Source organism: Ictalurus punctatus, chromosome 14, assembly GCF_001660625.3.
Source record: "Ictalurus punctatus breed USDA103 chromosome 14, Coco_2.0, whole genome shotgun sequence".
In the NCBI taxonomy this organism is placed as follows: domain Eukaryota; kingdom Metazoa; phylum Chordata; class Actinopteri; order Siluriformes; family Ictaluridae; genus Ictalurus; species Ictalurus punctatus.
This window is the reverse complement of record NC_030429.2, coordinates 27,768,781-27,785,085: the sequence shown is the minus strand read 5'-3', so window position 1 is coordinate 27,785,085 and position 16,305 is coordinate 27,768,781. Positions and strand designations below refer to the sequence as shown.

Here is a 16,305-nt window from a genome sequence, read left to right as displayed (position 1 = left end):
CAAATTGAGTATTACTGTAACTAAAGAAACGTGAAAAGTGACTTTATAAACGCATTATATTTTCCTTTTTTAATTTCTTTTTTTCTTTTTTTTAAATTGAAAATGAAATCCAGCGCTATAAATAATCTAGTGAATCAGATGAATCGAATCCGAGCTCGGTTCAGTGAATCAGTGCTCTTCTATTTAGGCGGCTCAGATGAGAAGCGGCTCACACTTCTCACACAGCAGACACACGGCACACACACACACACACACCAGGTGAACAGCATGGAGACCAGGACTAAGAGAACATGGTGAGAGGTTTTACTTGTTCAGTTTTAGACACAGAGTTTATTCTTCAGTATTGAACTTTACAGATGTTTACTCTACAGAGGTTTACTGTATAGATGTTTACGGTAAAGATGTTTACTGTACAGATGTTTACGTGCGTGTTTTAACAGAGACCGAGGGACTGTAGACAGAGCGATAATAAACACTTCAGCTCGAATTCATCTTCTGTAATTATTCTAAACTATAAAACTCAGCTGATTACTGCATGACTGCATTCTTCTAATGATCTGCATGTGCATACTGAAGATAAACGTAACGTTTAGTGGCTTGCAACTTTTGTTGCGCACAATATATTTTTGGTGCATGTAGCAGTGTGTGTGTGTATATGTATGTATGTGTGTGTGCGTGTGTGGCGCCCCCTAGTGGTGTTTACATCAGTTTCGTTTCTGCAAAAACATTTCACACTTCACAAGTCATTTACAGAGAACCTGAAACCTAACATTTAAACCGACAGGAGGGCGTGAGCTGTCTCCACCGTCATAATAACTATTATCATCTTTCATCATTATAATCCTGTACACTGAATAGATCAGTAAAAAGGGAGAAAAACATCTCCAAACGCAGATGTTGTTGTCTAGGTAAGAGCTCTGTGTGTTATACATGAATACACGAGCACTAAAAAAATAATATCCAGTTAATAAAAGTGTGTGTGGCGGCTGGGGGGGGGGGGGGGGGGGGGATGGGGGGGGGGGGGGGTTCACTATTCACTATTATTATATTATATTTTAATTTAATTATAGGCCATTTTATTTTTACATTATATTTTGTTTTATTTATAGGCCTTGCTTATTTTTTTATTTTCACTGTTACCTTTTTTTAAAATTATTATTTAGCTTTTCTATTGTTATTTTTTTATATTAAGAGAGAGGACAACTCAGAGCTCTTGAATTATTTTTTTTATTTTTTTTATATTTATTTATTTTTTTACAGGAAAAGCCTGACACATTTCAGAAGTGATTGTGTGGAACGTATGAAAAAAAAGATGTGAAAATGATTTTCAACACTAAAGCACATGACGAATGAACGTGGGGAAATTAATGAATCATGTGTGTGTGTGTGTGTGGGGGGGGGGGGGGGGGGGGGATGACGTGTGGAGATTTCAAACCTCATGCAGTGCGTGTGAAGAGTCCCAAGGGGAAGTGTCTTAAATCCACATGGGAATCATGGGATTTGTCATTCATGTGAAGGATATATTGTAGCTTTAATATAATATAATATAATATAGTATAATATAATATAATATAATATAATATAATATAATATAATATAATATAATAATATACAAATTACCAAATGTTGAGATTTGCAAAATAATATTTTTCTTGCTTTTTTTAATATAAAGAAAGTATTTATAGCAGAAGGCCCATTTTAATTTGAGATGTTGAATGGATTGTTTGTTTCTGCTAATGTAGACCAGGTCATGAATTAAACCATCAGGCAGTTCCTGTCATTAAAACAGGAAACTCCTCTGTCCTGACAATGTCAGAAAACAGGTGTTCCTAATAAAATGGCCCTCAGTGAGTGTGTGAGTGTACAGTCCATAAGTGTATTTATGTGCACTATTTAATTCAATCATTTATCAAAATGAACACAGTTATATTTCACACGTCATTCCAGCACATGTTGGGTGGAGTTAATGTTAACGCACTGAAGTTGATTATTTTTCTAGAACAGGACGTCTCCAAGTGTTTTGTTCCTCTTATACCACAGCAATTTAACAATTAAAAGTAAATAAATAAATCACAGCTTGTCGTGTTACCATAGAAACAGTAAAGAAGTGTAAACCCCTCTGTCCTGAAGATGTTGAAAGCTTAAAGTTACAGTGTTACCCCTGACCGTTACACAGCGCTGACACTGGAGACTCCTTCCACGCAATGATTTTTAAAATCCGTTTATAAAGTCGAGCGTCCGCTGTGTAAAACCCTGCCAATTCGCTGTTAGCATAGAAACGATAATATAAAGCGAGAGGCAACTTTAGTTCATGACTCGTGTTTTAAAATGCCTCTTTCTTCCCTCAGGATGTTTGTGTATGGCTTCATGGAGCTCGTGTGTGTTGGTGAGTCTATAAACAATTTGTGATATTATAAATGTAAATGTATCACGTTTATCCACAGCTGTTCTCATTGATCAGTGTTTTAACTCAACAACATCGCTTTTAGTATTTAGTTCCATCATTATCACACAATCTGTTTGTTTTATCATAATTATTTGCTAGCTTAGTACATAAAAACATATCTAAGCTTTTGAAATAATATAAAAGTATGGTCTTTTTTTATGGCTCTCAGTAAACTGAAATATTATGATGGTCTTTTGAAGCATTTATTCAGTAATAAATGCATGTCTGTGTGTTCTCTTTTTATTATTGTTCTTCTCCTTCTTATTATTGTATCTGTTGTCAAATATTTATATACTTTGACTGCATTTTGTAACTTAACACAAACATTAAATAAAAAAAAATAATAACATCTATTTATTGACTGATTAATTGAGTGAACATAACACCGAAGTTACTGACCTTGGATAAATGACAGAGTCCCTAAAAACGTCATTATACAATCTTAAGCGAACTGTCATGGTGTGATCATCCACCAGATGGCGCCTGTAGACTAGATGCTGGAGAATCAGTGTTTGGGGCTATTTTATTCTCCTCCTGTTACTGCTGTTTTTACGTACCAGTTTTACTCCAGCACTCCCTCTGTTTAGTCACATTTACAGCAGAACCGGGAATATAAAGCTGCAACAACCAAGACACCTTCCTGACAGTGCTACAGGAACAACTGCAACAGATTTAGTGGAAAATGTTCAAGAAATAAGAACTTCCAACACCCATTTAAGTGTTCTTGATACCAACGTATTAAATAATTCTACAGACAAAAAAAAATGGCTTGGTATATCACACAGTGTATTATTTGGTTTGCACTCTCCTGTGCTCCTACTGATTGTTATTTTTATCACCATTGCTGTTATGTTCGAAGCCTGTGTAGAAAACGTCGTCAACCCCAGATCTACCCGGTGAAGACCCTGTGCCACTTCACACAAGGAGAAAGAACACAGAAACTATCACAGGGCTTTGAACTTCAGTGAAGAAAGCCACTAATGGACACAATGCTTGGAGCTTCAGTGAAAAGACTGCGTATGTTCACTAGGACGATGAAGTTTCAAAATGTCATCCACTCATTTTCAACATATCAGAGAGAGACAAGATCATCTCATAACCCTCATGGATCCACTTTGGTGTGCAACAGAACATCCTTTTCAAGGTGGGCCACCAAGAACACACATTTCATGTTTTGATGGCCACCAAACCTCTCAACATGTCCACCAACAGGCGCATGTTAAGCAAAACCCATTAGGGGATCGGTGCATACTGGGCTGTCTACGGCTCTGGATCTTCAAACTTCAGTTCTTATGTTTGGAAGACTCCTGGAGTGGCACAAATACATGCAGAAATATCGCTGTAGTGCTTAAGCTCACAATTCTCCAAAGACCTCATGCCCTAGGATTGACCTGTCTAACACTTCAGAGCCCTACCGGGATCTGATGAGGGCATTCGCTCAGAGCAAGGTCTCCATTTTTACCCCAGAATAAACCGTCACCACGTGACTGTATAATTAAAGAATCTCCAGAAGCAAATCATGTTAATTCATTCCTCATCACCACCTGTGGTGTACGGACGTGATGCAGGGTATTGAGAAAGGCCCATAACATTTGATTTTGCTGAATTATATTTGTGTCTTCTTGCACAGTGTGTCCTAGAGAACAGAAGACTGGGTTTATAACACCCTGCAAGAATATTTGATGGTGTCATTGGCGTAAGCATCCCGACACAGCACAGACAGTGATTGTGGTCATCAACAATTATCACGAATACAGTGCACTGTCAAACTGTTCTGAATCATCGATTTGTATAACTCGATAAGACCTAATCTCATGTAAATTTCTAGGATGATGCATTTCCCAAACAGGCAATGTCAGAGACTCAATCAAGGTCAAGGCCACCGTCCTGTGATGCTCAAACAGGTAGACCGACTTTTTCACTTTGCTATTTTACATGCATTTATAAGAACCTGTAGCTCTTCATCATACGCAGACACAATGCACAAAACAAGTCAAACGGACACAGCGCTTACATTCAGGTGGACTGGAAGGAGAGCCAGAAAAAAATCAATAACAGAGCAAAAGCACATTTTAGCAGTTTTAGACATGCAAATTTGTTAAAAAAAATCAAGAGCATATTTCTACTTTAGAGTGAGAGATGTTTCTACAGCTTGAATCCCAGTGTAGAGTCAGTGACAGCTTCCCAATTTACATTTATTGGACATAAAAGCACATGGACATGGACTTGAAGGAACAACATTCTGAATTAATTCACAGTGCATAGCAGACTACAAGACAAGACATTCAGGAACTGGAATCAAATTTTGTCAAGGCTTAGATCTTGGCAAAGATAAAGAAAACATTTCTAAAACTGCGAAAGATCTGGATGTGGTAGACTCCAGCATTGGAAAAGATAGACGTGTAGAACCAGGAGAACCAGATGAGGAAGGCCAGTATAGCAAAACTTTAGACATCATCTACAGAGACCATCTCAAAAGCACTCCATCACCCACACATTTGTGAGGTTGGTGACCTTTAAACAATATTTAAAGGTCTCTGGACTGATGAGAAAAAAATATAACTTTTTCGGTTGAACTCTTAAGTACCATGTCTAAGTACAGTGAAAGGTGGTAGTGGCAGCATCATGATATGAAGAAGAAGAAGAAGAAGAAGGAGAAGAAGAAGAAGAAGACGACAAAGCAGAAGCCTTTTTTGCAAACACAAGAATGAGAAGCACGGCAAGTGTGGCTCATTATAAAGAAGTGAAGGATCCATATACAGGCAGTATTGTGTAGAAAACTTATTACAGAGAGCACACCACTTGGACTGGGGCAAAGGTTCATCTTTCAGGATAACAAATGGTTTTAAGAAAATCTCTGAATCTCTGAGAGTGGACCAGTGATAGTCAGGACATGTACTCTTCCAGGAAGATGTGTTCAAACTCTGGTACATAAAGCTTATAGAGATGTGCCAAAGAAGACTAAAGGTGTTTGAACTGAAAGTACTGAAGGGTCTGGATACACTTGAGTTGTTTTTGCTTTGATATTGGTATACGGCCTCCTGTTTGTACATACATTCTTTAAGATAACCGAAGTGTGCAAAACAGTTTGGAAAACACAACAATTCCACACTTATGGGCAGATCCTCACATGTAAGGGCATGAAATGGCATTAAATATCACTTCATGTTACACCAGAAGGCAAACAATGTCAGAGACTACAGCACTAGCATACATACTGGTAGTCCATAAAATACCATTCTACAGTGCCCATGATCTTATGAAGCAATAAGAGTACATGCTGGGTTGGAAGCCATGGACGGATGTTTGGTAACTTTACTGGAGGTTTACCGGTTTTCCAAAACTGCTCCTTTTGTAGCTTTATCCGATATCAGCTCGGTTACGAAATTGGTCCATTATTACAGGAGGCCAAACCACGATGCCAACCCACACCCTGTTCCCATTCAGGCCAAAATGGAATACTGGACCCTTCAAAGCAATGTGCCGAATTAACTGTTTAGCCTTTCCACTGGATCTGCCTCTCTTTTGGGTAAGTCCTCTTTTGTTTCGCGAAACAAATCATGTTACACTTCCAGCTTTTCTCTTTTCTCGTTTTCATATCAGTGTAGGTGACAGGACAGCGAATGCTCTAAATATTTAAAGCATTTATGTGTGCCATCCCATCACATCCTGAATCCAGAACTTGAAGAAAATTTCCACAGAAAACACCAGCTGGACCAACTGATGTTTACCATCATATTTACATGAGTGTCTACTAGAGGGTGGAGAGCAAAGTGGTGTTAGGAGCTCCAGAGAAAGAAGATCCTGGAAGCCTTGCCTATCAACTGCGTCAGCATTTCCTAACCTGGAGCTCAGTTTTTCAATCCTGTTTTCTTTAGTTACCATTGCATGTTTCTAAAACCTTTCTCAAATATAGTTTGTTCTCTGCATGTTTGTTCTCACCTGAATTGTTTGTGTCACACCAGCCATGTTGCTGCTTGTATTGTTGTATTTTGACTTTTGTTACTTTTGCTTGTTTACTGTAGCCACACTTTAATTTCGGTTCTTGCTGTACTTGCGTACATGCTCCCAAAAATATCTGCTTTATTTGGAGACCTTGGGTAACTGGTTTGTTCTCAGGAAAGTGTTCAAAAGCAGCACATTTTAAAATGAAAAGCTTTCTTGAATATATAATGAAAAAAATATTTTTTCTTTTTTCCTGAAAGCTACCTTTTGTGGCTTATTGGCCTGTTTCTTGTGATCTGCAGCCTCGAGTCCACTCTCGTCAGTCGTGTTCACTCGGTCCGGAGTGGGTCTGGAAGCTGTGCTGCCGTGTGAATGGGGCTCACACAACGACGTGTCATCTGCAACACCGTATATCCAGTGGCAGACTCTGAGAAACATGGTGTTCGAGCGAATGGGCCCTGCACAGTTTCAGGCCGAGGCTTACCAAAACCGCACTGATGTTCCCGAGGCCGTGCTGGCGAGAGGGAACTGCTCCCTGCATTTGAGTGACATCCGCTTTAGCGATGCAGGAATCTATGAGTGTTATCTGGTGGTTGGGAAGTCAGGCAGCAAGCAGAGGATTTTCATCCAGAGTGTGCAGCTCTCTGTTCTCGGTGAGGACTCAGTGGGTTTCACTGATGAGGAGTTTGACTCATCTAAACATCTACTCTTGTTTTTGTTTTGTGTTTTGCTTGTTTGTCAATTTGTAGAACGGCCATGTCAGTATCCTCATAAGTGAATCTTGCACAGATAGAAACGTAGGTAATTCATGGTATTCAGGTTAAATACACATTTTCAGAAATGTTTGCCTATTTTGTTTCTAGATTAATTCGTAGCCAGATGTATAAACGTTCTTAGTGCAATCATTATTGTCAGAAGTAATCAATTCATAAAAGAAGCATAATTACAAGCTTTACATCATAACGTACAATATGAGGTCAAAAGAGTACACACAATTTTCTTACACAAGATTTTTTTCCCTAAAATTCTTTCAAGACAGAGCTTTTTTATTCACTGAATCAGTTGGAAAACATTTTGCCAGTGTCGGGTTTTAGTCATTATCCAATCATACCGATGAAAACTAGGAATGTGTAGGAATGTAATGCTGTTGATGTTAAACAATGTACGTGTCATCGCAACAAAAATAATTTGGCTTGAATCAGTTGTTCACAGGGAGGATTTCTCACACACTATGCAACAGTTTCTGTTTTAAGTTCCTGAATCAACAGTGGGATCGACTTTTGCATTCGGATTACATTTGGAGGCAAATAAACCCATGGAGAATTAACCCATGTTCCATATCACTGTACAGACCACAAGAGCACTCGGGTTGTGGAAATGGGGAAAGACCTGACCCTTGACCTCTATACAAGCCAGGCCGAGACTGTGGTGTTCCAGAGCTCCAACGGTGATGAGTGGAGAGAGCTGTGGAAGCGACAGGGAGACAGTTCTCGGGTGGAGAAGAGAGACAGGAAACTTGTTATCAGGAACATGAGAGCCAGCGATGAAGGAATATACAAAGTGATTGACGGTGAAGGACTCGCGCTGAGCACGGTCAAGGTTTCTGTTCAAGGTAAAAGACTTTTTTAGTGAGTACAGTAGATCCAACAGAGTCCTAAAGTCTTAAGTGCACTACCAAAAACCCTTTATTACCTTAGTTTATTATTCAATAATAATTATCACAGCACTGTTGAATTCTGGACTCTGATTGGTCTGAAGGTGTTCATTAATTTTCTTAACAACAGCAGATTAACCGCAGCTCTGGCAGTAGTGCAGCTGCAAACAGGTTTATATTAATGCACTTGTTCTAATACATGATCGTTTCTATAGTAACAGCTCATTCACAGGGATGTGTATGTTTTATTTTTTGTTTGTTTATTTGTTGTTGTTTTTTTTGCCTTATTAACCTCAAGAGAGAGAAAGAAAAGAGGCTGGTGATTTTCACAGATGTTACAGAATATTATACAGTACTGTATGTAAATATAAATGGCTAAAGGTATGACTTTTTATGTAATAAATACAAAATTTAGATTTTTGCCAAATTGCTGTGGTATAAGAGGAATAAAACACATGGGGACGTGCTGTTATAGGAAAATAATCAACTTCATGGTGGTGATAGTAACTCCACCCAACTCTGTGTTGGAATGATGGAAGATTTGTGAAATATAATTGTGTTCATTTTCATGAATGATGAAATTATATAGTGCACCTAAATATACTATATATATATATATATATATATATATATATATATATATATATATATATATATATATATATATATATATATTACATACTTGCAGAATCTGCAAAATCTTTATTTTGGCTTCTGGGAGAAGTTCTTCAGAAAGATCCTCCAGGTCCTGCACATTCTTTACTTTTCCAGCATCTTCTGCATATTTGAGCCTGATCATCCTGTTCAAAAGTTTACACCCCCCTGGCTCTTAATGTATTAATCGTGTTGTCTTCTTGAGCATCAGTGAATGTTTGGACCTTTTATAATAGTCGTGCACGAGTCCCTCAGTCATCCTCAGTGTGAAAAGATGGATCTGAACATCATATAGTGACTGATGGAAAATGGCCCAATATGTAGAATATGCAGTAAAAGTAAAGAATGTGCAGGACCTGGAGGATTTTTCTGAAGAACAGTGGGCAGTTTAACTGCTCAGGACGAACAAGGGACTCATGAACAACTCTCACAAAACATAAACACAGTCGTGGATCATCCAGGTAACGAGACACGGGATTAAGAATCAAGCGTGTGTAAACTTTTGAACAGGGTAATTTAGATAAATTCAGCTATTGTCTTGTGGACTATATGTAAACATCTGTTATGTGAAATCGTTTATTCGTGGCGGTACTAAATAAACAACAACATGGGATTTTTATGATCCGTCTTATTTTGTTAAAAGTATTAAGATTTTGCAGATTCTGCAAGGGGTGTGTAAACTTCCGACCGCAACTGTATATATACACTTATATAATCTGTATATGATCCATAAATTAATACTTGAGCTGCCATCTAATTTTTATCATCAATTCTTCTTCCTCTGTATTTTTTAATATGTTTCAGAACCTCCTCGACCCACAAGGACAAATATGGTGGAAAAACGTGTTTCATTCGGTATGTAAGAGAACAAGGATTATAAATAATTACTTTTCTTACGTTTATGATTGAGCATGGAATAATATTAGTCACAGTTTATTAAACAGTAGTAATAACCGATTTTCATTTTCAATAGATAATGGCACAGGAGTTTCTTCTATATCTGTAGAAAATGTACAGCAGGTCTACAGGGCAAATGTTTTACCTTTGTGAAACTGTAGCATTAAAAACTGATACAAAAATGATAGAATATTTTGAAGTGATGAGGTTCTGTAAGATCAGACTGGGAGATTATTATCATTTTTCAGTGTTTTATTTTTTCAATATTTGTGTTGACACCAGCTCTCTCTCCCTCTCTCTCTCTCTCTCTCTCTCTCTCTCTCTCTCCCTCTCTCTGTGTGCAGAAAGCAGTGTTGGTGTGAACTCTCCCTCTCTCTCTCTCGGTTTTCTCCTCATCATGCTCCTGTATCTCCTCTGACCCTGAAGCTCATGATGATGATGATGATGACCGTGATGGGGTCGAGTGATGAGGTTCAGGTCGTCCCACACACTGAGTCCTGCAGCGGCTCAGTAATGACAGGGTTAACGGTGCAGTCTCAGGGCATGACGGAGCAAGTGCACTAGAGTTATGCGCCCTAACCCCTTATTTGTTCCAGAGGTGCTGTTGGGTGAAACCTGTCTTGCAATCATTATGTAAAGTGATTTATTTTAGTGTTACGGTGTTAGTGTTGGAATAATTGAATTAATACTTCTTACAGAAATTCTGTTAACAAACTTCTTTGAAAGGTATTTACATAAAAAACATACATAACCATACGATTTAGAAAAGCTTTACACCTAAAGAGGTGACATCAAAGTTTTTATGTAGTGTGGCTTTTTTGCTTTATTTTATTATTATTATCAGCGCATTTGTGGAGTATGAAGTGTTGCATTTCTATTCATGGAGATGAAATGAAAGAAAACAGGGATATCAGGATATGAATACGTAATTCAGAGTGTACATATAATGAGTTTGTAAACAGATGCAAATAGAGATACAAATAAAAGGACTTTCTTATGAGAAAGTTTCACACAGCATCAGGTTGAGACTCGAGGTGTGTTAGGACTCAGATCCCACAGGAGGCAACAGAAAAGTGACTCGAGATTAGGTTTTTACTTTTTATTAAATGCCACGCCCTCTTTGGGTTTAAATCCCACTACAGACACAGATTTTTTTTTAATTATATAGTAATTGATCTCAATGACGAATTTACTCCGAGGATGGAAACTCAAAGCATGGAAGTGAAGTTGTACTAGAATAGTCCCTCATGTTAGTTTTTAATGCAAAAGGAAATAGAAATGACATCTTTATAAATGTACTGTTAAAAAAAAGAACTAATAATTTACATGTAAATACTCTTCAGATAAAGTTTGGGTTTACTTTCAATAATTCCCTGTATAATATTTAAATAAATCCTGTTCAACTTTTAATTCATGTCCTGTTTAAAATGCACTGAGCACTTTATATTTATATTCATACATTATTCATACAAACATGAATCAGCCATTAATGTATCAGTGTGTAAATAATGTTTGCTTATTTATGCAAATAAATTATTTAAATGTTTGTTCCTAAAAACGCAATTATAAAAATCAGATTTCTACAGAAACCCAGGTTTTTTATTCAATGAAATGCTAAAAGTCAGCAGAGTGTGCTGAATAAAAATACTCAAAGCAAACTGTTCACTATAAGTGGGGAAAAGAAATCTCAAACTCGGAACCATACTCCTTTTATTAGTCCTCAGTATACAGTACAAGAATGTAAAACAATTTATATTGTGCATTGTATCTCTGCAGTGTCCTCAGGTACCGTAAAATACGCTTATAAATAATAAAGTACTGTAACAATCAGCACTCAGAAGTTTGAGGCACCATCTGTGGCTTCAGGTCCATTATAACAAAAATACACAACCCAGAAAGCTATGCCAAAATGAGCCAAAAGGGTCACAGTGAGGTCAAAGGGCAAACTCAGGAGAAGAATTGATAAACGGTTAAAGTTAGGCAAACAAATCAACAAAGGATTAGATTTTACACTCAAGAACTGATACATCGTTACGAACACGCACAATGTGAAGTTTATGTACTGTATATACTGTGCAAACAGGAAGTGGAATTGTGAATCATGTTCAATACTTATTATTATTATTATTATTATTATTATTAGTAGTAGTAGTAGTAGTAATAGTCCATCCATACATCCATCCATCTTCTACCGCTTACTCCTTCTTCAGGGTCGCGGGGAACCTGGAGTCTATCCCAGGGAGCACGTGGCACAAGGCAGGGTACACCCTGGACAGGGTGCCAATCCATCGCAGGGCACAATCACATACACATTCACACACCCATTCATACACAACGGACACTTTAGACACGCCAATCAGCCTACCATGCATGTCTTTAGACTGGGGGGAGGAAACCGGAGTACCCGGAGGAAACCCCCGCAGCACGGGGAGAACATGCGAACTCCGCACACACAGGGCCACGGACCCTGGAGGTCTGAGGCGAACGTGCTAACCACTAAGCCACCGTGCACGTAGTAGTAGTAGTAGTAGTAGTAGTAAAATTTTATTACAGAAACAGAATCACTAAGGTGCTACTACAGCTCATACAGTGTCAGTCAAATCCTTATTAAATCTCAGAACTCACTGTAAAAAAAAAAAAAAAACAATGTGGGTTTTTCAGATTTCATGAAATTCAATATGTAAACTTTATTAAATAAAATTAATTTATTAATGAATAAAATCTACTCGGTTTTGTTGTTAAGGATATAACTATTCTTATTGAATAATAGACAGAATATTGAATGAATTCAACACGATCGCGAGACATATTTTGGAGTTTCCCGCTGACAGTGTGACGGCATATCTGACGCCAATCTTCCTTTTTTCTAATATCTTCTTGACAAAGGTGATTTAATTTATATCTGAAAAGAGAGTCATAAATTGTGCACGTTGTCTACATGATGTGACATCAACATCACACACACACACACACACACACACACATATATATATATATATATATATATATATATATATATATTAGTTAACGTTGACTATTACTAAAGTATCTAAAGTAGATTTATGATAATGCAACATTAACAGTGCTGTTGAAAAAATAAAGCAACTAACTGACTCCTGTAGCCAATGTTTTTTAAAGATTACTGTCTTGACTGTAATGGTCCATGACATCATGTTTAGTAACGACCGTCGTGTCGCATTTGAACTTGGGTTAAAATGAGTTTTACAGTATGTTCTCATTTCGCCTTTCAGTTTGCTTAGTTGTGTGTTCTTCTTATCAGTAAAGAATGGTTTGTGTTTTAGACAGATTAATGGCTAAAGGGATAGCTGTAAAACTATTCAACTCTAACACTGAATAGTTTCTGCCATTTCCAGTACTCACGTGCGCCGGTCCATTTCAAGTCCTTACATTAACTTTACGTTAACTTTTAAAGTTGGACTATGCCAATTTTCATATTTTTCATTATAATGTCTATAATTTTTCAACTCTTACAACAATCTATGACCATAGATCCATTTTGTTGCACAGGCTAGTTAACTATTACAGTCTCAAAATTGATTATATAACCCTTGCTCTAAGTCAGTAGGTGGTTTGGTGTTTGGGTTTTCTTGCACTCGATTAATAGATCTTGTAGAGTTGCACTACTTGCATTGTTCTCCACTTGATATATCACTTTGCTTGTATTTCCTCATTTCACATATTCTCCCTCACACTCCCTAGTGAAGTGGCAAAGTAGGTTCGCTAGGAGGGTCAGATGAAGGACTAAGCGGAGCAGCACGGCCCTGCTTGCATTGCGACCTCTCATTGTCTGCCCTTAATTGAGCCACAAGATAAGTGACTTACAAATGAGGAGCTACAAGCAAAGTGATATATCAAGTGGAGAACAATACAAGTAGTGCTACTGTATAAGATTTATAATTGAGTTCTAGAAAAGCAGAGTGCGAAGAGTAGAGGTGTAAGAGTTAGGGTAATTTTATTTATATATTTATTTTTAGGATAAAGTGGGGTTGGCATTTTAGGGGTTAGTTAGGTGTTCACGGAAGAGGTGGGTCTTTAGCTGTTTTTTGAAGATAGTGATGGATTCTGTGGTCCGGATTGAAGTTGGAAGTTCATTCCACCACAGTTAGTGTGAAGGTCCTGGAAAAGGACTTTCCAGAGTACTTTTCCATACTACAGAATACTTTTATTGAGTACCAAAATACTCAATAAATAATTACAAATATACATTTAGCAAAACCCTACACTACAGTTTTAAACAAGTTTACTGTTTGTTTTCACCTCATTTATGTTTAGTTGAAGAAATGAAAAAAAAAAAAAGATTAAATAATGAAATAAGACAGAATTCATTTTAGTTTATTTTTACTTAAAGTATCTCTGAGGTAAAATAAAGCATAAGGGAGAAAAACAGTTGTTAAACCAGCTTTACACTGAGAGATCTCACTTGCGTGCTCCACATCCCTTTAGTACCACAGAGACCAAAGTCAGCCCACAACAAAGTTCCCTCTGTGTGTGAAATTTCTGATTAAAATGTCAGAGTGTACGGGCTGCTATGACATTCATGTAAAATCAACCAATAGTAGGGCAGCAAATTCATGGCACAGCTACAGTGGTAATGTTTTAAGACTAAAGATGGTTAATGTATAGAAACGTAGGATTGTAAATAAGAGCGATTTGTTGATTTCTCAGTGCATAAAATTGCCACTATTACTCCAAACACTTTATGTGTTTCCACAAGCTCGTTTCTGGCATGAGCAGATTTGCTTTTCTCTATAGATAACTGAAGGAGAATCTAGTCATTTTCTTTAATCACAGGTCTATCGTTAGAGGATCTTCATTGTATAATCTGACATGGAGAACACACTATCACACAGTCTGTTATAGAATTCAGAACAGAGTTTAAGGGGATATTGTAAAGTATGATGAGTAATAATCTTAAAAGAGCACTGAAATCACTGGGTTTAGGTGAACATGCTCTTTAATGTAATTCTGACTCATATGTGTAGTAAATGTGTAAAATATCTACAGCTATATGTGAAATCAGTCAGCTGTAAAGTCACTTTTTTTTAACCTGCCTTTTTTTGTTTGTTTCAGAAAATCTGCAAACACTCCACAAGTCTTACAGGCATCATGACCATCCTTTATATTTACATCTTATGGGTTGCTGCTTGTGTAGATGAGTGTCCTGGTTCAATGAGACATAAGTGTCCTACCATTGACTAAAATATGATAAATAAATAAAAAAACTTTAATGCTACAAAACATGTAGATTGTAATGTTTCCCCCCAACAGACTCCATCAGTGAAGCTGTATCAGCTCGAGTGGGTTCCACAGCCATCCTGCCATGTAGACTGAGAACTGTGTTCTCCTCATCAACAGATGTTTATTGGTACAACAGTAATAAATTTGTGCTTAAGCGAAACAGCTATGGTATGATAGTTGGTTCAGGATATGAAGGACGTGTGGATGTTTCTGAGGACGAGCTACGTAAAGGAATCTGTTCCTTAGTGTTGAAGAATGTCAGAATCATTGATGGCGGTGTCTACAAAACCCAGTTTGCTGGTACCCACACCCATTGCTCGCATAAAAGCCGAGGTTTTAATGAACAGGGTCAAACTCTCGGTCGAAGGTAAGTAAATTATGCAGTGTAAAATACATTTATAGAAGTCGTAGCATATCAGATAGCAGCTGGAAAAAGGAACAATAGCACCATCTATTGTAGGGATGCATGAATACATTATTTAGAATTAACAGATGGTGTACAAAATATACAAGTATTTTATTTTTTTAGAAAACTTGCCAGGAAGGTTCAGAGGTCATCTGTTTGAGATTAGAGGTGTGCATCAGGACTGAGATCCTGCAGGACACAACAATTTAAAAACACATGAGCAGGAGATGAAGCTCACAGGACATCCAAGGGCGCAAAGACTGTTAGAACCTTGAAGATGTTTTATCAAGATGCTGTAGTTCCTCGTCTTAATGTTTTCACAAAGCACAGTTTATGGTCTGCTTTGCTTTGATCATTAATTGTGAGATACGTCCAAATACGTACGCTGTCATTTCATCTCAACTGTTCATTAGTGTAACAATGATACACCAGGTTTACTCCACATCATATCACATGGTATGAGATGTTGGTATCACCATTCACGGTATTAATGCATCCCTAGTAATGATTCTGCTAAATGTTGTCATTTTTATTTAAACACAGCAGATTAAATAGCAAAAGACTTTCTTTAATGCAAAACTGTTTTGTTGTATATTCATGAACTAACATCTAAAATTCAAATTAGTCAACCCACATTACTACACTACTACATTATACCACTACATCTATGACTTTCTGCATGAAAGTCAAGAATCTGAAAAATTCCTAGAGTTATATTTGCTTCCTTTATATCTTATGGTTCAGCAGCTGTGTGGGCAGAATTTAATTTCTTTTAAACATCATGTTCCTAACATTAGATCATTTCCTAAAAGGTTTCCCCCCATCTCTGCAGTCTTTTGGAACATTTCAGTACAAGTGGGTTCCACAGTTGTCCTGCCATGCGATTGGAGAAATCTGCCCGTCCACACACCTCATGTTGGGTGGTCTATCGATTCTGAGGTTGTGTTTGAGCGAACAGGTAACGAGTCGTTTCCAGGTGAAGGATATGAGGGTCGTGTGGACGTTCCTGAGGACGAGCTGCTTAAAGGAAACTGTTCCCTGGTG

At 37.5% G+C, this 16,305-nt stretch overlaps 1 protein-coding gene across 2 annotated transcripts; it reads left to right on the top strand.

Annotated features, from left to right (window-relative positions):
• Window positions 1-164: 164 nt before the first annotated feature.
• Window positions 165-11,006, top strand: LOC108274834 (CD276 antigen). Of its 2 annotated transcripts, XM_047160069.2 has the most exons (7): window positions 165-293; window positions 2,349-2,386; window positions 3,306-4,350; window positions 6,694-7,044; window positions 7,743-8,003; window positions 9,504-9,554; window positions 9,941-11,006. In XM_047160069.2, the coding sequence occupies exons 3-7, from the start codon at window positions 4,299-4,301 to the stop codon at window positions 10,012-10,014; spliced, it is 789 nt and encodes a 262-aa protein (XP_047016025.1). In that variant the 5' UTR covers window positions 165-293; window positions 2,349-2,386; window positions 3,306-4,298; the 3' UTR covers window positions 10,015-11,006. The 2 variants fall into 2 exon arrangements, with proteins under 2 accessions (XP_047016025.1, XP_017340747.1); XM_017485258.3 differs by lacking the exon at window positions 3,306-4,350 and having other exon boundaries at window positions 166-293.
• The last annotated feature ends 5,299 nt before the right edge of the window (window positions 11,007-16,305 follow it).